We start from the raw sequence: 25,335 nt of genomic DNA, 5'->3' as shown, positions 1-25,335 counted from the left end.
CCCCCCCCCCCCCCCCAACCTTTCCACTTGGAGACAGGAACCTTCAGATTAGGGTTTGCCTTTGCCCTGCTACCTTGAGCCAAACTCTAACTTATTGAAATCACATGTCCCTAATGCTATTTTCTGAACTAAAAAATGTTATATTACACATTGCCAAGTGATTTCAGCTACTTGCTAAATGTTGTGCTTGATAACAGCAATATCAACCTCACCTAGAGAAACACTACAGAATATGCTGTCTAATTAGCAGGCTAGCTGATGGACTGTATAATGCATATATAGCACTTATTGCTAATATTAACCAATTTAAACTATGCTGACAGACCAGGTATCATTATCACGTTACATAAAGCTTACAGAAACAAGGCACTATTCTCTGAGGGTCCTATTAGTGTAACTTCTTCAGTAAAACTATGTGTCTGCACAAAATTCTGACTTAATATTGACTTAGGAGGTCACTGAAATAGTATTTCTAGAGAGAAGTTGTTGCCCTTTGAATGGGAGTTGATTAGAGCCAGGATTTGTAGAAGCCAGCATCGAGCAGCCGTCAGCGACACTGCACTTTAAGATACATTTGCACTGACTTCAGCCTGTAGTCATAGTAGCTGCTGCCTGGTTTGGCTACTTTATTGTGTTGTGTTTGGAAAGGCCTTAATGACAGTTTAGTCTACAGTTCTGCTGTTCTGGCCCTGTCTGGAGGAAGCCCCATTAGGTTTACTTTGAACTTTTTTTAGGTGATCTATGAGAAAACCATCTTCAATACATGAAATGATGCTAAAGCAGAAAGCACTGCTGACTGAGGATTTGTTTTGGAAATGGTCACAGTCAGGATGCCACATTGGTCCTTTCACTGTGAGCTACTTGAATTGTTTTCAACACAAGTAAAAGTCACTGCTGCTTGAGTAATGATTAAGTGCAGTAACAGTACTTGTTAATACTGCTTATTTTGTTATATTACACAGCCGGGTTTGCTGTTTACTTGCACCCTGCATGGGGATATGTACATACACATTGAGAGCCGATGTACCAGAGTCAAATTCCTCATGTGTCCGACCCCTGGCCAATAAAGCTGATTCTGATTCTGATTATGAACTAATTTTTTGGCCATTTACAGAAGCTGGATAGCAGCTTTCACTTTTCATGTTTACACAATGTTCCAAAACTAGTGAGTAGTTCAAATCAAATCTGCAGCATCGAGCAACAGACCTGTAATACAGTTTGGTCAAACTAGATGTGGTGAGTAAATAAAGTGAATTAACACCATACATAGTGATTAACAGCTTGTCTTCTCTGAGTTAGCAGACTGCAGTATTGCAAAGCCCCCTCCTGCTGATACTGTAGCAGTGGGGGATAATAGGAAAGAGACATCTCTGTGATGTGGATACGGTAAGGGATGCATACACGCACAGCTGTAATTACAGAGTTGAAACTGTACACCCTGTGTCTGTCAGTTAACGCTGCTGTCACTATTATTACCCAGTCGCCTCTGTACTCCAAACCACACTCTGCAATGGAAATTAACTTTATGGCTGACAGGGCTGCGTAAAACTAATGCTAAATATAAACTCAATGAAATTAATGGGTGGAAGTTGTATTGCAAAAACAACCTATGTTCCCCATGGTATTACAAGTTGAACTGAATCCAATTACTGTTTGGTGGATGTCATCTGGTGTTACATAGTGTTCTCGACGCCCTCCATGGGCCCAGTCTGTGGATGACACACAAGCAGAGATTCTCTGTAGGGTTCAAGCCTTGATGTATGGCCTAGCTGCAACACAATGGCTAATGTTACAAGTTGTCAGCCAGTCCATAGGGGGTTGGACTCAGGTGGCTGTAGGCAGCCTGTACTACGCCGAAGTGGCTGTTCAGTTTGGGAGCGACTGTGCTCTAGGGATTGACCACCTTCAATTATACAAAGGGAAAGTGCAATGGAGGAGTCAGTGTCCTGTCAGCCCAAAACTTCATCGTCCTGCACTTCAAACACTGCACAAGATGGTTGTCTTGTGTTTCATAGAGGTTTTAACAACAGAAAGATTCAAGTTTTCTTGAAAAGCTGTTGCACCATGCAAACAACAAAAGCAAAGCCTATACTGAGAAACTGAGTACTGCTGCATGTCAGCGTATTAATAATACATGTAGGACTATATCAAATCATTATTTTTATTACAGATAAATCTGTTGATTATATTCTCCATTAATTGATTGAATTGATTTAATGTACAAAATGTGAAAACAATGTGAAAAAAGCCCATCACAATTTCTCAGAGCCCAAGATGGTGTTTTCACATTGCTTGTTTCATTACTACACTCTTGCTGCTAACATGCTGCTGACCTGATTAGGTCCCATACATCCCTTTTTATTTGTTCATATTTTTATATTTACTTATACAATTGTGTGTTATGTAAATAATATGTCTGTCTTTTAATCCGAGAGCTGCCGGAAAAAAATTCATTGTGCTATGTATAATGACAATGAGGATTCTTGACTCTTGATTCTTGATTTGACTAACAGAGCAGAACCCAAAGTGTCAGGTCCGCTCGACGGCTGCTGCCTCTCCTCCACCTTTCTCTCCTCTATTTTCTTGATCTGCGGGATTCTGCACCTCAGCTGTGTTGCACTCGGTAATTGGCGACTCGTTTGTCGGTGCACACAGCTGGGGTGCATCCCGCTGATTAGTTTTCCTCCTTATTTATACCTCGGGCAGACGCTCTGCCTGGGGCGGATCATTGCGACAAGTAACGGACAATACTTACCCAAAGTAAGATAAATGTTATGTTTGACCCGCATTTTTAGACGTGTTTAAGATGCTACGCTGACAGTTCCTGTGCGTTTTGGCTTGACCTTATCATGCTAATTATGCGGTTAGCAATGCTTTGTCTTCCACACTGACAGTCCCTGTGCTGTGGATTACATTGTTTACGTTAGTTCTTTTTGTTCACCTGTCCATTCTCATTCTTTGCTCTCCTGATTCCTGCCATTGATGTGTATGTGTACCTATTTGTCCTGGTCTCCTTAGTCATCCCTGCCCTTCCCTTGTATGTATTATGGACCCTGTTATGTTGTCATGTTGTTTTTTTTCCATTAAACCACCTTTTTTGTACTAGCACCTGGGTCAGCCATCTTGAGTCCAACCCCAGTTCTCCCTCGCCCTCCTGGTGAGGGGGACTAAACCGTAACAAAGACTTTCAGCTTGCAACAATTTAAAAACACTGAATTGTCTCAATGAATGCTGGAACTACTGAATGTTTAGTATTCTTGTTTGAAAAATGAATTAATTGATTATCAGAATGGTTGCTGATTATTTTTTGTCAGTGGACTAATTAATTAATTGTCTATTACTTTAGCTCTAATTATATTAACTTTATTATTTTGCTTTTATTTTTTGTATTCAAGGAGACACTGTTACAATTTGTATTTGCTTTTGCTTTGTTTTGCATTCTGGTTATTGCAGTACTGAGATATGTGTAGCATCAGTGTTGTGTTTTTATGATCTTAGAGTTACACTGTATTGTAAAGTGACTGTTTTAGCAGTGGAAATAAAAAGCAAATGTCTCTGTTTGGACACCATAGTAAGTATTGGCAGCTCTTTTGTCTTTTTTTTTTATTATTCTCAGGTCTTCATCTCAAAATATCCCCACTATTGATACTGAGATCCCGGTCAATATTGTAAAAAAATGATTTTGTCAGGCTCTACAAAATAATGCCAGTAAAACTGCAGTATGTTCGTGCCTGGCACATTAAACAAGAAGGAACTCCTTTCCTTTCACTAGCAGGAAAGAGGATATTTATTCTCATCACGTTTCTTTTTTTTTTAACCAGAATTGCTTTTGTACAGTAATAAAACTGTTCTAATGCAAAAAAATACTTAAAATCTGAAATTTACAAGTAGTCATGGTCAGCCTAGTTTGTTTTAAACCTCATTGTAGACCTGTGGCTTGTGTCTGGTTTCATGTGGTTTCCCCTCACTCAGTAAAAAGCTGGGCTGACAGACAAACCTATAAACAACCAGCTTTTATCTCTCTGACAGAGACATGGCAACAAAGAGCCCAGCTGCCTGTCCTTATTCCTCCTCATCCCTCTGTTTTCCCCTTTTATCTTTCCTGTCATCGCCCCACCATGCTGAAGAGGAGGTACAGGGGGATCTAGAGGTGTGCATAAATCTCTTTGCTTTCTCTTTCAGATTGTTGGTATCAGGCAGCATGGTGGCGCAGTGGTTAGCACCGTTGCCTCACAGCGAGAAGGTTCCGGATTCAGGCCCCACCTGGGACCCTTTCTGTGTGGAGTTTGCATGTTCTCCCTGTGCTTGCGTGGGTTCTCCCCACGTACTCTGGCTTCCTCCCAGAGATGCAGCTTGGGGTGATTGGTGTCTCTAAATTGCCCATAGGAGTGCGTGTGTGTAGTTGTTTGTCTATGTGTTAGCCCTGCGATGGATTGTCGACCTGTCCAGGGTGTACCCCGCCTTTGCCCGATTGCTGGCCGGGATTGGCTCTGGCGTGACCTCATTCAGGGACTAAACGGTAGAAAATGAATGAATCATTGGTATCCTAAAGTTGTTTTTTTTTACGTCTGGCTCAACAACGGACTGCTACTGCAGAGGACAGTGATACAAGTCATTTTCTTGATTTATTGGAACAAAACACTGACTTTTCATCCTCAATCAGTACTAGCATAATTGCAACAGACATCACTTAAGATAATGATAGTTCTCTGAATAGTGCAGTGCTCTGCTTTCAAAGTGGACCCAACTCATCCAAATTACACTATACCTATCACTGCTAACCTACAGGACCCTACATTTTTAGCCACGCTAACAGCATGGCGCCGGGGATGGAAATGTCAGACCACCACTTTGATCTGGACTGAAACAGCTTCACAGCTGTTGGATAGATTGTTCAGGAATGTTTTCCACATAGTTGCAGTCCTAGAGGACAAATTCTAATGACTTTCATGATCCACTGGTTTTATTTCTAGTGTAAAATATTTCAGCATTTTCTATGGATTGACACAAAATCTTAGCAATGAATAATATCGACTTTCAAGTTCCCCTGATGTTTCCTTTGTCCAACTCTCAAAAACCTGCAAAATGAATGACAATCCCATTATCCGTGCTAACACTCTAACCTAAGATGGCGAACATGGTAAACAACATACCTGAGCCAGGTAGAAACACACCTAATATACCTGATCTTGTTAGCATGCTGGTGTTAGCATTTAGCTCAAATGTGTAACTTCCCTGACCCATACCTCCATCTTGTTCAGGGACACCCAGCAGTCAGAGGGGAAGTCTTGCAGCATGGGAACCAGGAACTGTAGGCAGCCGTCCCAGTGACACAGCAGCAGCATCATAGCAATCAGATTAATGATCCGCATCACAGCACTAGCCAGGTCATATGTCATATGGAAGATCTGGAGTGAGACAATAAAACAGAAAGGGGTTTAAACTGCAGGCTGAGAGATGAAAAGATACCAAATAAGTTGGATAAACATAAAGAGACACAACACTTCATATTACAGTTGTATTTTGGGTATGAACTATGTCAAATACTTAAGACCTTCAATTCATCTCACTGGCAGGACTGGCTAACCCACTCCACTCCACTGTCTCTGCTGGATTAAGTTTGATTAATGAGTAAGGGAGACAGGTTCCCATCAGTCCCAGGTCAAACACAACAAGACATCTGTTACACGAAGACACATGACATCAATCGAGGCTCAAACACGCACACGAATTCCAGTCACACACACAAAATGCTCACGTAGGCCTGCGGGCACAAAGATATACTAACAGCAAAGACAGCCATGCCAACATGTACAAATACACACATTCAAACACACAGGATGATAGACAGGGACCATCTTGAGTCTTATCAACTGTCTTTGTCATCTCACAAATCAATCATCCTCAGTCACCAGACAGTCACTTAGGCCAATCTATCGCCTAACTGACTTCAACAAACCGCCCCATGTTTGTACTTAACAGCTTGATGACTGCTTAAACACGGTAATGTTATTGTAGTTATAAGGCCTATATCTTTATAAATCACTGTTGTTTTTGTAGTAAGAACAGCTGACATTGTTTGATAAAGTTTAGTATAATGGAGTGAGACATGGATAATTTTTTAGTCAGTGCAGCTGATGGAACAGTGATACTCAATGTGATGAAGAGTGATGAAGAATCAGACTAGACACAAAAAAACATGCTCATCTTTCTAAATGGTGCTTTAACCTTTACAGGTTTTTGACTATCTGTTTTTATCAGTCATTAACTGATAAAGGAGTCTTTTGTCACAACTGAAGATGGATGAGAGAAACTTTACTGGACACAGCGGATGTGCTCAGCGCCATGAACGGCTCCCAGAAAGTTACTGGAACAAAAAATAATTCTTGGATTTTCAAAATCCACTGATGATTAATAATACCAAAGAGACAGCCATTTGAAAGTGGTTATTGTCTGTGTCAGTGTCTCACTCTTCACCACATCTCGGCTTCCATTCTCCATGCATGCCAAGTATCATTTCCCATCATGCACCATTGTGTGTATGTATGTGTATCACATCATATCTTCAGAAATCCAATTATCCAAAGGTCAAGTGAGCAGCCAAGCCCCAATGCTCACCATTGCTAAATGCCAATACTGGGATAAACATAAAGTCAAAAGATCCAATGACATTGTAGGACCTCTTGTCTCCCAAGCTGCTCTAATACGTTTGAGAAAGGAGTCTGAGGAGAGGCTGGAACAGAGTGCAGCCTTCATAGAGTAAATAAAAGCCAAGTGGCCAGGAAGGGGAGGACTGGGTCTTTAAGTTCAGCCTAGGAGATGCAGGGACTTGCTACTGTAGCAACAGGACCCATCTTCACATCCAAAGTCTGCAGGGCAGGCCTCTGGAAAAACACTAGCTTACCTAACCGCTGCAGTCACTTTAAATGAACAATTAGTGACACATATAATCACAGTCAATACCCTTCCTCATGCCACATATTATCATCACCCTCTACCCCACCTGCTCTTCCTTTGGTGCCTTAATTGTTTAACAGTATTTACCTTGGCAATAGGCTGCTTATTAGACCACCTGATGCTGCCTGTGGGACTGTCAGGTCAGACAGGGAGGTAGGGGGTAGTTGTGTGATAATAACAGTAATTAGAATGTAAAGTTTGTTAAAGTCCAAACATCCTGCTGGCACCATACATTTCTCACTGGGTGACAGGTGAGAACGTAAATTCTGATCCCGCAGGCAGAGGAGAGCAGGTGGACAGAAAAGCAGATTGTTGGTCTGGTTACAAGCCAACATCAGCGTACTGGTGGCCAGTCAGTGACCTTTTATCACTGACTACTTTGAGTGTTTCTGACTCTGTGGCTAAGAGTTGTGTGATCAGAACTAATATAATATTTACTTGCACAGTCATGAAATACATACCTCTTCCCATTGGTGAATGTAACGTATTAATCTGGAGAGCCTCAACAACCTCAGGAGACTTAGGATCTTGGTAAAGCGGACAATCCTCAGGGCCCGAGCAGTCTTGTACACCTCTGAGTCGATTCCCTTCTCCACTATGAGGAATATGTAATCCACTGGGATGGAGGAGACAAAGTCCACAATGAACCAAGTTTTTAGGTACTTCATCTTAATGGTTTTAGGGTCCAAAATGATGTCCGAGTTGTCCTCAATGATGATTCCAGTGCGAAAGTTGAGCACCAGGTCCATGAGGAAGAAGGTGTCAGAGATCACATTGAAGATGATCCAGGGAGCAGTGGTCTCTTCCTTGAAGAAGGTGATCCCGACGGGGATGATAATCAGGTTGCCCACCATAAACAGCAACATTGTGAAATCCCAGTAGAACCTAGCAGGCGTGTGTGCAGTTGAAGTGTGTACATGATAGTGTGTTTACATGGGTGTGTGTGGCATACAGGAGGGGGAAAGGGGGAGGAGGGGGAAAATAAAAATAGAGTCAGATAAGAAAAAGGAGTTGCTGTGGAAAGTTGAGCTGAGCACAAGAGACTTCCTAACCTGAGATGGAAAAGTGTAAACACTCTACAGGAGCTACATTTTGTCTGCCTGAACACGCAGAGTAATGAGAGGAATTCACATAATCACTTGTTAAAAGCTATTTTTCTGTTTTCTTGTTGCAAATAATGCAACACACAAAATCATATGCTTTGACCTGCTCATGAGAGTTTATCTTGTGGTAAAATAAAATAATAATAATAATTTTATAAGCATAACTGATGATGGTTTTTCCCTGGTAGGTTTTCTTTTCTATGACTAAATCTTCTCATCAGGCTTCATTCTGAATGTTTAAGTGATGGACTTAAAGACAAGAACGTTTCATCCACCTTTCTTAACTCTTCTGTTCTGTTGATCCCAGCTTTACTTCCTCGCTATTTAGGGCCCCACAAACTATTATAAATAGCATTTTTTTCACTAATCTTTTTAAAATTGAGGTGGCCTATGTTGAAAAGTACTGAAGTGGTAATCCTCTGCACACAAATGGCGTTTGATGAAGGTAACAAAATACTGAAACAACCACACAAACATTGAATTTGTTTCACGTTTTGTATTTTATATGGGCTATGCATAAACACTACATTAAGTGTGTTTGCAAAAAAAGTAATTGCTAAGAATGAAATATGCAGTCTATTACTGTTCATGTTACTGTATGTTTGTGGTAAATTAGACCTCATGTTTCAGTTCATGATGTCATTCATCCAGACTCATTTGACTGTTGACTGCTGGACATGTTGCTCCCATGCAGCATGCATTCTCTGTTATATTCTTATATATTTTTATTATATCTCTGCATTTGCTGCTTAAAGTGCCTTAGATTTTGTGTTACTTATTTATCTACTTTATATTTGGATTTGATGAGGGGTAGTGCTACATAAAAAATAGGGTACTGTCAACACCAATCACACATGTAGAGCATATTCATTGTATAAAACTGTTTTACAGTTAGGGAGACCCCAAATAAGCGATTTTCTTAGCAGACTAAACTAAGTATTAAGCTGATAAACAATGCTAAGTGTGTTTTAAGCTGATGAAATGGACCGAGCAACAACATTCTGGTTAGTTTGCATTTGGAGCTCTTATCGACTTTGCAGTACGCATGGGAGCCAAGAAGGCGACCGTCTTGCTACTCTCTGCCAGTAGTGATGTGGAACTTTGGTAAATGGGAGCTACAAAGTAAAAGTAGTGAGGTTTGAGTCCGTCGGTGTCATCTCTGCAGGACAGGTGCAGCGCTGAGTCATTACACAGCGACTTATGCAACAAGCTCTGACTCCACTCCACGGCAACAATGATACCCCCTGGAAGAGCAACTTTACTGCTTTAGGTATTTATGCATTAACGTAAGAACCAGAGGAGAGCAGCTGTTGCCTCTCACCGTGTGGGCGTTTACGTGACAAAGAAAAGTCTCCATGAGTGGCCTGTCTTCATGTCACATCTCTGCTGTTTAAGACGTCTCCGGTGTAGCCGTAGTGGTCGACCTACTCGACGTTATGTGATCGCTACAAACGGGCCAAACACGGGGAGGTTTACACGTAGTGCTGCAAATTAGAAGAGAGCTGTCCACTCCCTGTGGTGCTGAAGCCAAACCACACAGGCTCAACTAAAACCCACTGATTTTCTGACCCAAATCCAATTCAGCGACTGGTAAATGTCAAATAAAGGGCTTATGGGCTTATGTTACCAAGCCCAGCTCACGAGGAGCCTTCTTGTCACGTAGATTTCCCAAAATATTTCTATGACAAAATAGCTGCTGGATGTCCAGCCTGGTTATCGGTGTTGAAGAGACAAACAGGGCGAATCCGTCATTAAAGCAGGATTCAGGGAGTCTTACAGGCGGATATGTCTCCAGTGAGCATGCTTGGGGTTTTTGCACACTTGGCTCAAGGTGACATTCCATTACTGAGTGCATCGCATACACTCATATATAGGCTACATCCAGCTCTTGTCGCAGAGCATAGCTTATAGGACAACGAATCTGTGAAAATAGTGTCCTTTTAAATGAACGCGAATTAGCATCGCAGCGTTGTCCTCTGTTAAACGTGAGCGTACTGCAACGAAAAGTCGAGATGTGTTAGCAGGCCGAGCTTGTTGAGCATCCTAGGCATGCTACTGTACACACAGACTGGAATAGGATTTGTTTACAGCCTTGAAAGGACACTTTGCTCAAGTCACTTCGCCTTACAACAGGTTGTTTGGAGATTAATGGCAGCACGTTGCGATGCATCGATTCAGATCTCCACGGACTCAATCACAAATCAGAAACCTTGAACAATAACCACACATGTGTTTCCATGATGGAGTCACAGCTGTTACTCACTATAAAGTAAGTTGTAGATAACAAAGAGGACCCATATGGCCCCCTCAACTTTCAACTTGCCACTAGCAGCAGCTCTTACCTGAAGTCGCTGTAAGGGTGGATAATCCAGTTCCCAGCTGATTTGACCCTCTCCTGCTCTTTCTCCACTGCTTTTTGACTACCATACATGCGTAAGGAGAATTTGTTAACTCCAGGCTGCAGCATACTACTAAACTGCCGCTGCATAAAGCTGGCTTGGCTGCCTCGAGGTTCCGCATCCTCGGCGGGCACAATTGGTGGTCCATCCTCGGGCTTTTGGAAAGTGACAGAGTTCCTGGGCTGCTGGATCTGAGTCTGAGTCGGGCCATGCAGTGAGGATGAGGCTTTCCGGCTTGGTGCGTTAGAGAAGGACACCTTGGAGTCCTTCTTCTCGGGCACATCACCGGATACGGGAGTAGCGTCGGTGTTTGCCAGTCCTCCATGCCCCCCGGTGAGGGACCCGCCTGGTGTGATCGAGCCGTCCATGCTGGCGGTAGTCGAGTTACACGCTCCTCGTTTGGTGCTCCCTCCGTCCTCGGCCCTCCCCGACCCTCCTGTCTGCTTCTCTTGTTTGGAGATGATTGAGCGCAGGCTCCCGGTACCCGAGTCCCTCCTGCATTCTCCGTTTTTGTTGCATTTCATGCTGCAAATTGGAGCAACGTTGTTGCAACCATCACCCGCTGTCGCGTTTAAAACCTCTCCCGCTACCGCAGATTCCGACTCCTCCGCCCCAGATGCTCTGCTGGTCTCTCCGCGCTGGGCAGCATCGCTCGGACAGAGTGTCTGTGTCTGGGTAGCGCTGGAGGCAGCAGTGGGCCGTGGAGAAACAGCAGCGTCCTCTGTGTGCGTAAGGCAGGGCTCCTTGTTGGAGTTTCTCTTGGAAGCCGAGGACGAGGCTCCCCCTCCTGGCGTAAAGTTCTTCATCCTGATACTGCCGCCGCCTCCTCCTCCTCCACCTCCGCCACTGCCGCCCCCCCCGGCTCGGCGCAACCGTGGATGCTGAAACTTGGACTCCTCTTCTCCGTCCTCCGTCTCCTCCATCACGACGTTGCTGGCCACACCGGGCTGCTTACCGCTCGGTGCGGCAGAGGAACCGGACTCCAGACAGTTCAGGCCGTTGTTGCTTCTTGTGCATTTGGACGCAGCAACCTTGGGTGCGTTGATGTGGCTCCGCCCACCGCCTTCTTTTTCATGGTGGCAGGAGATGCCGGTGACACCTCATTCCTATCCATGACATTGAGCATGTCAAATTTTGCCTCCAATTATCTTTGGAGAAAACCAATCAGAGACAGAGAGGATTGTGAGAGAAGAAGCAGAGAGAGAGAGAGACAGGGGAGGCCAACAGAGGGAGGGGTGAACGTGACTTCTTTGCATATACTTTCACTCTATGTATTAGAGATGCTCAGGCATCAATGTAATGAACCCTTTAACTGCGTCAGATATCATTAAACTATTAGCTTATCCTGCTGCTAATTCAGTTCAATAAATTTCCAGCTGAGGCCTCTTAGTCATCACCAAAAGTTTCAAATGCCTCGAGTAGCTCTATCCAGATAATCACACGGAAATAGATGTTTAACGTGTTCGCAATCAGGGGATATACTAACATCAAAAGTTTAATTACCACGTGTTAATGAAAACTCAAATGATGTCATATGTTTTATTAGGTGTTTTCAATGACACCCTCCCTTAATTGATGTCACCCTTAGTTGGTGTTTAGTGCGCCCTAGTGGCCATACACGGAGAGCACAGAAGGTTTAAGACAAGTGTTTACTAGTTTATGACACAACAGAAGCTTCAAACTTTGTCAAAGACATACAGGTCAGAAACAGGAACATGCACAGCCTAGGTCCAGTTGTCTACCCTGAATGTGAACTTATGATCACACATCCCTGTATTCCTCCCCCACAGGGAACATAGTGTCACATAGTGTCACACGTCTCACCAGGGCTATGGACCAGGGTTTCTGCAGGTTTCATCAAGTTAAAATTGAATCTTTTAAAGAACTTTTTAGACCACTTTGAAAGCAATTTAAGACCTAAATCCAGGGTGCAAATCCCTCCCAAAAAAGGGACAAATAACAGTTTTTTTAAACTTTACTTTATGTAAGTTAATGTGGCATACAGTAGAAGTAACATCAGAATTTAAATAATCAACTTAACAATTTTTAAGACCTATCAAAATCATATTTAAGACGTTTTAAGACTTTTTAAGGCCTAAAATTCAGATTATTGGATTTTAGACGTTTTTAGGACATGAGGAAATCCTGTGGACACTTGATTTTGATCCTCAAGTGTATTTTTGGTAGCTTAGAGGTGCCGGAAAGGACACGTGCATTGGCTGAAAATGCACAGTCCAAGGAACAAAAACTTGTAGGACTGTTTTCTTGGCCCTTACTATCTAAAAGTGCAGCATCAAGCCCATAAAAACACAAAAAAGCACTCAAGGAGTAATCAATTAGCCATTCGCGTCCTCTTTTGGCAGTTGACAATGCTTTAACATTCAGAGACAGAGGCAGCTTAGTCAGCTACTGCATAATCCATGCAGATACCACCTGTAACAAGGGTCAGCAAGCACAGTAGAGGTATTGATGTACTGCAAACACTGACAGATTGATGCAGGTTCAGCATCACTAATGGGCTAAATGATGCTATGGCTTAAACTGCATGGTATGAGCATAAAAATAGCGGGTTCCAGGTGTGTAGAGCATTACTAAATGCATTTCCATTAGCATATCTGTTGGAAGGAAATGCATTTGTATATAAGGTGCTCTGAATGCATGTTTGTGCCAGTGGCCAAAGCTACAGAACATCATACCTGGGCCATGGTAGCCTGTTAGTTTTGGTTTGGTTATATGTGAATAGTAGCTTGGTTTTACACATAAATACTTAGCAATAGCAGAGAATTTACACATTACATATCATCCCCGACTAACCTTTCTTGAAAAATCTACACAAAGTTCCACTTCAAGTTAAATCATCTTGCTGGAATTGACCTAACTTTTGATATCAGTGCTGGGAAGTCATAAGCATGAGCTGTCTCCAACCCCTTCCCCTACCTCTGCTTCATTAGTCAAAACTACACAGCTATACCAAGCTTCAGCCTAATCTCCTGATAAGGTTGATGCAGTGTGGGACACTCAAAATAGTTTTCAACAAATGACAGACCAAAAAAGACATTCACTTTAACCAGCAATAAAATTAAAATAACTATTCAACTCCAGGCAATTGGGCAAGTGGTATTAATGGCTTAGAAACATGTTACAATACAGCACAGGAGCAGAAATCGCCTCCTACGAGTGTTAACCTATATAAGGAAGATTAAGAGGTGACCTTATTGATGTGGAGCACCAGACGCACAAATGTGCCGCACTAGTAAAAACAGAATCAACAACAACAAATGAAGGCAGCATTACTCAACGAGAGCCTCTGTTCTGTCAAAGTCAAATTAGCTTTTTATATTTGCAGTGGGAGGCAACACCTCGACTATTTGCTTTGGCAGCTTTGGGAGTTTCAAGAATATAAATTTAACTTGTTATTCCTATCTATTTGAATATAAACTTCACAGGTTACTGATCTGATGATTCACCCACCACCTGCTTGTTAAAATCTGCAAAAAATATCAGGGCTCGCTCGACAAATACGTCTTTGTCGCACTCATGGCCTCAATACAAGAATGGTATGCTATCCGTTCTCATGGAGGTCCTTGCAGATTTTTGAGTGATTTTATTTTCCAACATTAATTTTGAGTTTCGCCAGCACCACAGTTCTAAGGTTGACCTGTTAAAGATGATGTATGCCGTTTACTTCATTCCTCTCTCCTTGGCAAGTAAATGGCTGAGCTGTGATCTTTCTCCTGGTGACTGCACAAGGTCGCACCGACCAAAAACAACTGGGTCTGATCGATGTAGAAGCATTATTAAGTGTGTAAAATCTAACCTCCTGGAGCAACAGTACCAGCAGGATTACATTTTCATTGCAAATAAACCACTGGACTTTGAGTAATTTAGTCATAGCTCATATTTCCAGCCAATTCCCATACTGGCATTGGAACTGTACATTAGCAACACAAACCTGAAAATCTGTTGTTTTAGCACTTTATTGTGACTGTACGAAAAATCAGTAAATAAAGTAATAAACACTTGTTTTGTTAAACACATTTGTCCATAGAGGTGAGATGATCCCATGTCTGTTTCCATGTCTTTTTTACATTGCTCAGTCTTGGGCAAGAGTTCAATAAATAAGTACATTTGTGAAATTTTCACTTGAGAAATAAAAATGTGTCCACTCTTGAGCTGTGAGTATCTTCACCTTGCCAAGATACACAAAATACACTGGGTTGAATTATAACAAAAGAACCCAAAGCAAACAAAAATACACCCTAAAAGACACTAATATTTTTGTTCAGTAGTTTGGCCAAATTCACAGTCTCAATATCAGACAGAATTTGGTGCAAATAAAAAAAAAATCTGATGCATACACTCAGTTTCCATTCCACAAGGTTGATCCATTGGCTGTACAGTGGCTGACAGTTAACACAAGTTCTCTATCTACACATCTATGATTGCACCACTACAGGCAATGTGTGTGTCAGTGTGTGTTTTTTAAAAAGAGCATTTTGTCTTTTAAATATAAAATGTGTCCCAGCTTTGTGGCAAAGACGTCTCCATCAAAAAGGCTCAAACTCTCCACCAGTTCAGGTCACCACCGCACTTTTATTATTATTATTCACTGCCTTTGTGGATCCTCCTTCACCAGTGCCTAGTCCCACCTCCCAGTAGCAGCAGAAGCTGGACCGAGTGTCCGTTTAACACAGGGGGGAGGAATGATGACTAATACTCTGCAACAGATCCAGAGTTCACCTTGATTCATAGCATTGCCTAGGACTGAGACAGACAACTGTCCTGGTCTCTGTGGGAGAGAAGAGGCTTTAGGTCTCAGCTGCGTGTGAGGTTTTCAGATGAGAAGTAGTGGTGACGGGGGAAAATCTATGAGTTGCTGGCAGCATTCTCATTGCTAGGTGAGCTGGGCGAGGAAGAAGAGGAGGAGGAGGAGGAGGGGGAGAAGTTCATTCCTGATAACCCCGGTGGGTCTGTGGCTGTGTTATGTCCGCTAAGACTCTTCCTGCACACAGGACATGTATCATGCTGTGGGGAAACAAGAACAGGCAAAAGTAATTAGTCTGCTCAACATCAGTACATTAACAAATTCACATGACTATTTTGTACTGGATATGTAATGGTATCCAGTTGTGCTTCAGGTGCAGATGTTTTTAATTCAGCCTCCAACCTGAATCATTCAATGAGCAGAGCACCAATCAAATATTTTCCCAACATAATACAACTGCACTGTGCACACTTAGAAAAGCCAATCCAATTCACATACGGTAGACACTCAAATAACAGCCTGATTCCTGACCCTGATGCCACCATTTCTACGATGTGTTCAGCAGTTCATACAGGTCAGGTGACAGCTGTTTCCCCCAGTCAGAGCAGCAACTGACCAATCCAGGCTTAAAAGGCAGGATTAAGAATGGGAATGTCATCTTTCTAGAAAGCTAGGTACGTTAATGAAAATAACGACAAATGGCGAAAAAAATTACTGTGTCTGATGGAAATCATGCAGATGTGTTTGGGACATCCTTGACAGACACACATACCTGTTCCAGCCATGGTACTATACAGTCATTGTGAAACAAATGATTGCATGGCAGTTGTCTAACACGCTCCTCAACACGGTAGTCGTCTTTGCACACAGGACACTCTAAACCAGCACCTGTACAAACAGAAAATGGCATACTGTCTTTGTGTGTGTGTTTCATATAGACAGACAAACAGAAAGAATGTGTGTGAATAATCGATTATTCAATTAGGCGAAAAGGTCAATAGCATATTGAAAAATTAATAATATATAATAAATCAAAAACATTTTTAAAGATATTTCTGTAGGTAACAGGAAGTACTGTCAGACAGGAGATACGTTGGTTAATTCAGCAAAAAAAAAAAAGCAGTTGGACAACAATGTTGAGTGCTCATAATGCACGATGAAGCTACAGTTCTTTCATGGTTCTACCAGCACGATGATGAGTCCTTCACAACATCACCACAACAAATTTGGAGCTTCAGCAGCAAAAAGACTGGATTTGTTGCTCCGAAACACTCGTGTGACAACAAACGACAGGAAGAAATAAGTGCTTTGGTGACTGAGATGTTTTCAGATGATATCCATCCTCTTATTGTCGACAGGGTGGAGGGATTTCAAAGGCTGATGTGTGGAACCCAAATACACTATGACCCATGAAAGACAGTAACTGGGTGAACTGAGACAAAATACAAGGAAGCGGGCAATGCTCTAAAAAGGCCTTTGATAGAAGCTAAGCAAAAACCTTTTTGCTCTTTTCTTAAAGAGAACTCAAAAAAACCGAAACAGAGTTGCTTCTGGTGCAGAATGGGTATGAAAGAACGAATGAGTAACTACAAGTGAGCACTTGGGAAACATTAGAGGACTTACCCACATGTTCCTCTGTGATGGAGATTGTGGGTAAACTCTTTATCTTCTCTCTGTCTGCAGGAGGAGGACCCGTGTTCTCAAACTGGTTCAATAACTAAGTGAAAAAGATTAGAATCACAATAAAAGGCTGTGAAAGTGTATGGGGAGAAGGTTTGTCTAAATGTCATCTTTAAGTCATTGCCAGCTGAAGATCTACAGTGTTGCTAATGTCAGAGAACTTTCCATGTATACTTAATTTAAAACAACAACAAAACAAAGGACACGTCTTTAAAAGGTAAAAAACGAAACATTTTAGGACCATGGAGTCTGTTATCAATATGTTGCTATAAAATAAATGTAAATACTAAAATATATCATCAATTATTAATTATGACACTGTAAATGGAAAGAGCTCTAGGGGCCCACTGAAAAAGGTTTTGGGACAGGTAGCTACCTGACCAATAAGCAGTTTTATTTCAAATGTAATTAAAACAAAGAACACATTTTGCACCTGTGTAATGATAGCATCAAGTCCATTGGCACCCCAGGCGTAGTCCATTGGATTGGAATGTAGCATACCCCTGCAAAGCAAAAACATAACATTTTTTCAACTCAGCGACACAAAAAAACAAAACAAACGTGTGTGTGCTTCTGTGCTTACCATGGTCCCATCCCAATATTTGGCATGGCTGTAGGTGCTATGATTCCATTTACTAGCTGCTGGATAATTCTGTATCAGGAAAAAAAAACAACACAGTAAAATAACACTCTAAGGAGCATTTGTTCCATTAAAGTAAGAAATTCAAATTATTTTCTTGCCTAATTGCACAAAGGGAAAACATTGTACATATTTATAATGTTATGGTGACAAACACAGTATATTATTATTCAGTACAGATGGTAATATTTATAGGAGTGGCAGTACTTTGCTATTAACATGGTAATATTGGATACTCTAAAACTATGAAAATTTGATTTATGGTGCAGTATTGTCTATCACAACATAAAAACATGTATTATCCACATACAAAATAAGCAAATTGTTATGTGTACCTTCTTATGTCCCACAACAACCTACCACATACACTATACTACTGAAATGTCTCACCCCTCTAATGTGGGTACTCCTTCATGGCGTGTACCCTGTCGTCGAGGAACATGTCGACCCCGTGGTTGCCGTGCACTGTATCGTTGACGTGATGCCATTTCCCGCTCTCTCCTGTTTTCTGTCTCTCGGTTGTCCTCTGTCGGCAGTCGCGTTCGAATGTCCAAATTTTCATCGAAAATTCCAAGGGCAAATGAGCCATACCCAGAAGGAAATGTGAATAAGTGCTGTTGATCCATGTTCTAGTTTCAAAGACAGAGGGAATGTCACATAATGGTGCAATGAGCAAAATGTTTTTCTACATGGTTTGATTTTGTGAGTCCCACTGACCTCAAAGGCTGGGTGGTTCTGATCACTGGAGGAGGATATGGATGCAGATGCATTTTCAGTACTGCATGAACACAATGGTGAAGAAAGTGAAAAGCAAAGACTCCAAAACCCACTTAAATTCATGAGACACACAATAATCCTCCAAACCTTCTTTCCTCTGGCAGTTCTTCAATGAAGCCAGACTCACAGCGTGGACAGGTGTAGTCCTACAGTGAAAATATCAGCGTGAGTATCTAGTGTGTATAAGCTGTGACGAATATAGAACAGCTGCCTGTTTATTAGGCACACTGAGCTACACAGTAATTCAGCAGATCTGCATAAAGTCCTACCCTAGTTATAAAGTTTAGAAAGTCATTTTGGAGGCTATGTGCTGCTGCAAAATTGTGCCATGGTAGAATAAATATGTCTGTGAAGTACAGACATGCCAATGTTGATGTATACCATAAGGGCAATCAATACCATTTATCACAGATGTCTTGTTTCCACTACATTAAGTCAGCTTAATGTATTGTAAATGTCACATTCTGCATATATAATACAGTGTGAACATTTCTGATCAGTAAATATAATTTCCTGTGCGTGCAGGCTGTATATAAAGTAACTGTCACTTTAACATTCAAGAACATTCCTATGAAAACTTTAACAACAGACTGCTGTGGCAGTTACAACAGCTAAGTTAGGAACATTAAACTGACGCTAGTGATATTGTGCAAGTTTTACTCATCTTTGAAGAACAAACACAATATGCCATGTGGAGGTTTTGTATTAGCTGACCTAAATTCATTAAATGAAAAACAAAATCAGCTAATCGCCCCCTGAGGGAAACATCATCTGCCTAAAAATGTTAAACTACGCTTTCTGATGTTAAGGCTAGCTAGCTTGCGGACATTAAACGGCGCCACTATGAGATCCGTCAAGCTGTGAAGATAAGCTCTATTCAGCATAACGTTACTATGGTAAAGCTTAAATTGTGTCTCTCAATCACGAGATCCTGATGTGGGTGTACCCGCCAACTCAATTGCTACCACTCAGCTGTCACTCTAACTTAGACCATTGATGCTTATGGGGCTAACTAAGTAAACTAGCGTAGCTAAACAGAAGCGATGCGCCACAAGCATAAAAACTTAACAAGCCCAAAAATATTTTCTCACTCTTCAGTAACGCAAATATGTCTCTTTCATCATTACCGGTAAACGTGGAGTAATCTCTGCTGAGCACCGGTGACAAAAAAACCGGCAGGGCCGTGTAGGAGCTTCTGCCATTTCTTAGTAGTACATCAGTTCGTAGGTACGGACGGGTAGTGACAAGGGACAAGAAAGCCTGGTGTTTGCAAACGAAAAATAAAGTTACCATGTTATTAAAATTAATTACTAAGAGAAAGTCTTCCTGTTTAGCATTGTCCTTTAAAATAAAAGCACAAAAGTCTCGCATTAAACATCTATTTACAGTACAATAAACAAAAAAACAAACAAGTAATATCATTCTATTATGTCTATTTGCAACGTTTAAATCATAAAGACATATATTATGGTTAATACAAGTAATATATATATTACAGTGTAAATTAGGCAAACCTGCTATAATTCTTCCATAGAATGTGAGTGCTAAGCTTGTAGTACAAATCTTATTGCATTTCTAAGGACAAAGACTATTCCAAATATTAGTACAATATCAAAGTACAGTTTTCAAGAGTTTTTTGGTATATTTACTTTAAGTTACCAGTAGCCTATGTTAGGCTGAATAGTAAAATGCAATCTTTTTTATATTATTGTGCAATAAATCATGTTTTGTAAAGTTTAAGTTCATATTTTGAAAGTCAAAATTACATACTGTCCAGCCCTGTTTACATACTGTACATGATGGGGACAGAATATAGGCCTATGTCTCTGTATATACATAATGTGATACCATACCATGTGTACTAAGAGAAGGTTTTAGGCTGTTGTAGTGGAGGAGATTCTCAGATTCTGTACTTTAGTAATCACAGTGCATAAAAAATAAAACTAAAAAAAACAAAACACTGCTACAAGTAGGCTAAAAGTTCTGTATTAAAAATGTTACTTAATGTACAAGAGTATTAAATCAAAATATAGCCTTCTTATATTAGCCTACCAAAAGTAAAAGCACTCATTATTCACAATGGCTTATTTCACGTGAATGTATATCACATTATTGGGTTATATATATTGATGCATTATTGTACACCACATTTGATGTTGCATTTAAAGGTAATGTTAACTGCCTTATATGCTTACTGTTTGAATTACTACTAAGTAGCTTGTGAATTTCTTGCCAGTGATCAGTAAAGTCTTATTAATGTATTTTGTTTTGTTAATTTGATTCTGAAAACTAACTAGTAACTAAAGCTATTGCGTAAATGAAGAGGAGTAAAAAGTATAATATTTCCTCTTAAATGTAGTAAAGTCAATGTAAAAAGTATCAGAAAATGAAAAGGCTTAGGTGATGTACAGATACCTCAAAATTGTACTTGGGTAATATTCTTGGATACTTTCCACCACTGCTGAATTACATTGCTTTGTACAAGTGTACATAATAGGTCAGTACTGAGGGGGTAACTGTACAGTATGTATATGTTTTATCAAAAGGTTCCTACAGGGGCTGTCATAGTGGTAAAACGGGTTTGTTGATGATATGATGTCAAAGTGCATGTCTTGAAATGTAATTTCAGGGACTCTGTGAATTTATTTTAATTTTTCACAGTATTATTGAGACTTTAGTGCAAAGATGTAGCGTTTTAATTGGTGCCTGGGGTCTTGTAGATTTTTGATTATACTGTTTATGGTAGACATAAAACTTTTATTTTGGTCAAGCTATGACCGGAAGTCCTGTTCTTGTTCTAGCATACGAAGTAGCGGACTGCGCTTCCAAGCTAGAGGCCTTGTTGTAGTCAGTGAGCCTTGTTTTCGAAATATAATTTTCCATTCGAAACGAATATGGAGTCCAGCGATGCGGGTAAATCTTTATTGTGAATGTGGTTGAGGTGCTAACGCCAAAGAACTGTGTTAGCTGGGTAGCCAGGAAACCTACTGTAGCTTATGCAGGCGTTGGACTGATTTCTTGGCGTAACCAGTGTAACGTTACAGCGTTAGCTAGCTGTCGGACTAGCTAGTTATCAAATAAAACACCCTGCATTATATTTACTTAACTCCACACGTATACCAATCTTTCCTAAGATTTGAAACACATAATATTCATATTTAGTGACATGGCTGTTTTTATAAACAGTATTTAAAAGGTGTTTATTCTTTTATACCAAACTGTAATGCTAACTAACGCGACATAGCGGCGCTACGATATCACATATAATTGCATTATATTTATCTGCGATCAGTATTTGCAATATGTTACTATGTCCACGCCTGTATAACATGATTACTGTTGTCATATATTGCATTTTCTTTTTAGGGCGGGGAGGATGGAAGTCCAAGTCTCTCCAGCCGCAGAAAAATAAGATGAATATGAATATTCTCCGTCAAGAGAAGCTCATAGCTCAGAAGAAGAAGGAGATTGAGGACAGAATGGCAGAGCAAGCAAAAGTGAAGGAAGCCACCAGCACACCGCTACCTCCAAGGTAACAATACACTTATGAGCCTGTAAGTACACTATGTCACAGACACGTAAACGTTAAACAAATGGGATTTCCTTTATTTTTCTATTAACACTATGTGAGGTACTGCTAGTAAGTATTGTAATGCAGGCTGTTTTTACACTGACTTAGACTAATATTGATGACTCATCCCAATAGTTCTCCCAGTGTTCAAGGAGCATCCTCAAACAAATTCGCAAATGATGGAAGCTTCTTACAGCAGTTCATGAAGATGCAGAAGGAGAAGTCCAACAATGGTTCTGCTGGTTAGTATCTTAATTTGCACAGTTTTGACCAAAATATTTCCGTCATGTTTTTGTTATGTCCTTACTATAAGTAATGTATTACTGTGGTGTTTACAGTGCATTGTAGTACAGCAACACTGGAATGTAGAAAAAATATATGTGACCTTGTAGTTTAGGCTTGTGGAAAAAACAATAAAGAGGTCCTTGACAGCTGTATAGAGTGGGCGGTAGAGGCTCTTTTAAGAGAGTATCCTCTTGACCCAAGGTAACTAGATTAGAGTAATATAATAGGAGACTAAGCAGTTCTTTATTTGTGTTGATTACTTGTCACATGTTGAGAAGGAACTATTAATAGCAGAAAAAATAATAGTAAGGCTACTTCAAGTTTTTTCTAAATACAGTATGTCCTCCTGTTTCTTCTTCTTTCAAGGTTCCACAAGTGAGATCAAAACTTCGTCAACCTCAACCATGTCACCAGGCCGAAATTCACTTCAAAAAAAGAGCATCCTTGTTGGCAAACGGCCTGGCCTTGGAGTCAGTAGCATGCTTAATCAGTTCAAAACCTTCTCACAGCCCAAGAAGAATCTTGTTCTCAGCCAGAGGCCAAGTGTGTTTTGTTCTCCAGATGATGAAGATGAGGAAGAGGAGTATGATTACTCCAGATTCTTAGACATGAAAGGTAATTTAAGGCCTGTGTTTTCTAGTATTTCACTGGGCAACTCCATGGCTTGAACATTTCAGTGCATCTTCTGCATACTCCAGTGGTACAGCTGCCTTGTGTTTGGCATATTGTCATAGGTGCCTTTATGGTAAATGTACTCATACCCTGCTTAAAGTCTCTCCCCCAGAGGATACAGACACCAGACTCATTATCGACAAGATGGCCTCTTTTGTGGCAGAAGGGGGTCCTGAGCTGGAGAGAAGAGCCAAGGAGGACTACAAGGACAATCCTGTTTTCTTGTAAGTACGAAGACATTTTAGTTTATCCAAATACTTATACGGTGTTTTCAAACTTAAAAGTTTTCACCAATTATCCTTGCCTTTCAGTTTTTTATATGATAAGAGCAGCTTGGAGCACCTCTATTACAAAAAACAAGTTGCAGAGTTGAGAAGGGACTTTTTAAGACCTCAGAATACATCAAATAATGGTAAGATTGCCTCTTCTCACCCTCTGTCATTTCTCTCCTTTTTCTCTTTCTAACATTTCCCCTCAGAAATATGAAAATGGATTTGAAAGGGGGTGGAAAGTTAACAATATGACTTCATGCAGGGACATTTTTAGCGATGATTATTATTATCACACTCTTTAATATCCAGTATACACTACTTCAGACCCTTCCCTCACAGATACATTACTATAATAGAGTCCTTAACTGACCTGTTATGGTGACCTGGGCAGGAGCAGCTTGAAATTCTCACTGGCTTTCTCAATTTTTCTTTGAGGCTTATAACTTGAATCTGTTATTGACAGAAGCCTTCAGCTGGCTTTTTATTGTTGGTCTCATATTCTCTTGTGTTTTAACAAACAACATGTGTTTTTTTATTGGACTTGGGAAGCTACTAACAGCCTGTAAATTGTAATATATATATGGTTTGTCCACACCTAAGTTGTGACAATTGGGTCGTATTAAGATTTTAAAGATGGAGTAAAGACTCTAGTCTAATTGTGCCCAACACAGGCAGATACATTTTAGCCAATACGATATGTGGTGGAACCTCTCTGGGCTTTATTTGCTCTTCATTTGTTGTAGTAAATCCTCACATCCATAAAGTTCCCCATTCACCACCCCTGTTACTTGCTCCTCCTCCCTCCTTCCTCTTCTTATTCCCTATTGGCTCTAGACTGGTGGTGTGTGAGAGCCAATTGAATACGGTACAATAGTAGAGTGTGAATTGACTCCCAGTACTGATAGGCTGCTTAAAGTCTCCCCCCCAGTGGATGCGGAAACCCAGCAGATGGCTGAGAAGCTGGCCAGGTTTGTGGCGGAGGGTGGCCCCGAGATGGAAGCCATTGCTGCTGAGCGCAACCATGACAACCCTTCCTTCAGGTCATTCACTTTGACTTTCCCATATGTGGTTTTATTTTTATAAAGCCTGGCTTTACTCTGTAGGTTTTTGCCTTATCATGCACCTCAAACAAAATACCTTCTGTTCCTCCTTCAGTTTTTTATATGATCATCAAAATCCAGCGCATCGCTTCTACAAAGAGAAACTACAGGAGTATCAAGCTGCAGCCTCCCGGAGCTCTTCACTTCTAATAGCTGAGTCAAAAACAGATGTTCAGGGACCATGTTCACCACCAGTACAAGGAATCCCCCCACCTCTGAACCCAGCATCTCTAACCAGCAGTCAGATGTCAGAAACCCCGCCTGTCAAACGAAAGAGAAAGAGCAGATGGGGGTCTGAAGATGACAAAGTCGACTTGCCCATTCCTCCCATTGTTATTCCTCAGGAGGTTACTGTTCCAGACCCTGACACACCCTCTCTCTCTGGTACAGCACATGAACTTGTGTTTTTACATATGTGCACCGTACAAATGTGCACATATATATATTGGTTTATTTGTACTTCTGGGGCATAAAACCTAAATGTATTGCTATTCTTTTTCAAGGTAGTATCACTATTTTTTTCCAGCTTGTACATGCTAATACTAATGCATTTGGTAAGAGAGATAGAAGATACTGAGATTATTGTCAAGAGATTAGTACTATTATCATTTTAGATGGATAGATTTTAATTTGCTATTTTTCTCACACCTTCAGCTGATCCAGTAGATTATTAATTAATGTGTAAGTTTGTGGTGATCTGCGTTACAGCTAAGGAGTTGCAAGGTCTGGGTTATAAGAAGGGGAAACCTCTTGGTCTGGTTGGAGTGACAGAACTGTCTGATGACCAGAGGAAACAAATCAAAGAACAACAAGAGGTAGGTAAATGCCAGCTACAGTGGGTACGGAAAGTATTCAGACCCCCTTAAATTTTTCACTCTTTGTTATATTGCAGCCATATGCTAAAATCATTTAAGTTCATTTTTTTCCTCATTACTGTACACACAGCACCCCATATTGACAGAAAAACACAGAATTTTTGACATTTTTGCAGATTTATTAAAAAAGAAAAACTGAAATATCACATGGTCATAAGTATTCAGACCCTTTGCTGTGACACTCATATATTTAACTTAGGTGCTGTCCATTTCTTCTGATCATCCCTGAGATGGTTCTA

The 25,335-nt window shown here is 40.8% G+C and overlaps 3 protein-coding genes across 4 annotated transcripts in view; 1 reads left to right on the top strand and 2 right to left on the bottom strand.

The window, feature by feature from the left end:
• The window catches only part of LOC109969328 (potassium/sodium hyperpolarization-activated cyclic nucleotide-gated channel 2), a 29,785-nt gene extending 18,268 nt beyond the window's left edge, over positions 1-11,517 (bottom strand). Inside the window, exons 1-3 of the mRNA XM_020616142.1 lie at positions 10,403-11,517; positions 7,419-7,842; positions 5,247-5,408 (exon numbers count right to left, since the gene is read on the bottom strand). Coding sequence (XP_020471798.1) covers positions 5,247-5,408; positions 7,419-7,842; positions 10,403-11,382 — 1,566 coding nt within the window. The 5' untranslated portion in view covers positions 11,383-11,517. The remainder of the gene's footprint in view (positions 1-5,246; positions 5,409-7,418; positions 7,843-10,402) is intronic.
• A 2,896-nt stretch (positions 11,518-14,413) lies between these two features.
• On the bottom strand, positions 14,414-19,581 carry rnf126 (ring finger protein 126). 2 transcript variants are annotated; one of them, XM_020616210.1, is made up of 9 exons: positions 19,449-19,581; positions 18,409-18,467; positions 18,262-18,286; positions 17,935-18,173; positions 17,488-17,556; positions 17,338-17,407; positions 16,848-16,941; positions 15,997-16,112; positions 14,414-15,484 (listed from the first exon to the last, which is right to left on the bottom strand). In XM_020616210.1, the coding sequence occupies exons 1-9, from the start codon at positions 19,521-19,523 to the stop codon at positions 15,326-15,328; spliced, it is 906 nt and encodes a 301-aa protein (XP_020471866.1). In that variant the 5' UTR covers positions 19,524-19,581; the 3' UTR covers positions 14,414-15,325. The 2 variants fall into 2 exon arrangements, with proteins under 2 accessions (XP_020471866.1, XP_020471865.1); XM_020616209.1 differs by having other exon boundaries at positions 14,416-15,484; positions 18,262-18,322.
• A 1,528-nt stretch (positions 19,582-21,109) lies between these two features.
• sugp1 (SURP and G patch domain containing 1) overlaps positions 21,110-25,335 on the top strand; it is a 10,394-nt gene continuing 6,168 nt past the window's right edge. The window contains exons 1-9 of the mRNA XM_020616205.1: positions 21,110-21,234; positions 21,688-21,853; positions 22,028-22,134; positions 22,544-22,792; positions 22,950-23,073; positions 23,161-23,261; positions 24,038-24,161; positions 24,277-24,605; positions 24,930-25,036. Coding sequence (XP_020471861.1) covers positions 21,216-21,234; positions 21,688-21,853; positions 22,028-22,134; positions 22,544-22,792; positions 22,950-23,073; positions 23,161-23,261; positions 24,038-24,161; positions 24,277-24,605; positions 24,930-25,036 — 1,326 coding nt within the window. The 5' untranslated portion in view covers positions 21,110-21,215. The remainder of the gene's footprint in view (positions 21,235-21,687; positions 21,854-22,027; positions 22,135-22,543; positions 22,793-22,949; positions 23,074-23,160; positions 23,262-24,037; positions 24,162-24,276; positions 24,606-24,929; positions 25,037-25,335) is intronic.

The sequence above is a fragment of the Monopterus albus genome, unplaced genomic scaffold (genome assembly GCF_001952655.1).
Source record: "Monopterus albus unplaced genomic scaffold, M_albus_1.0 scaffold172.1, whole genome shotgun sequence".
Taxonomy (NCBI): Eukaryota; Metazoa; Chordata; class Actinopteri; order Synbranchiformes; family Synbranchidae; genus Monopterus; species Monopterus albus.
Note: the sequence above shows the minus strand (reverse complement) of the source record. Positions and strands in the feature narration are given on the sequence as shown.

What these genes read in the sequence shown, in the direction of transcription:
- rnf126 (XM_020616209.1), bottom strand. Translation starts at nt 19,523, where the DNA reads ATGGCAGAAGCTCCTACACGGCCCTGCCGGTTTTTTTGTCACCGGTGC. An exon ending in AATATTGGGATGGGACCATG is followed by an intron (nt 17,408 to 17,487) that starts GTAAGCACAGAA and finishes TTTGCTTTGCAG; the next exon opens with GGGTATGCTACATTCCAATC. An exon ending in TAGTACCATGGCTGGAACAG is followed by an intron (nt 15,485 to 15,996) that starts GTATGTGTGTCT and finishes GTTTCCCCACAG; the next exon opens with CATGATACATGTCCTGTGTG.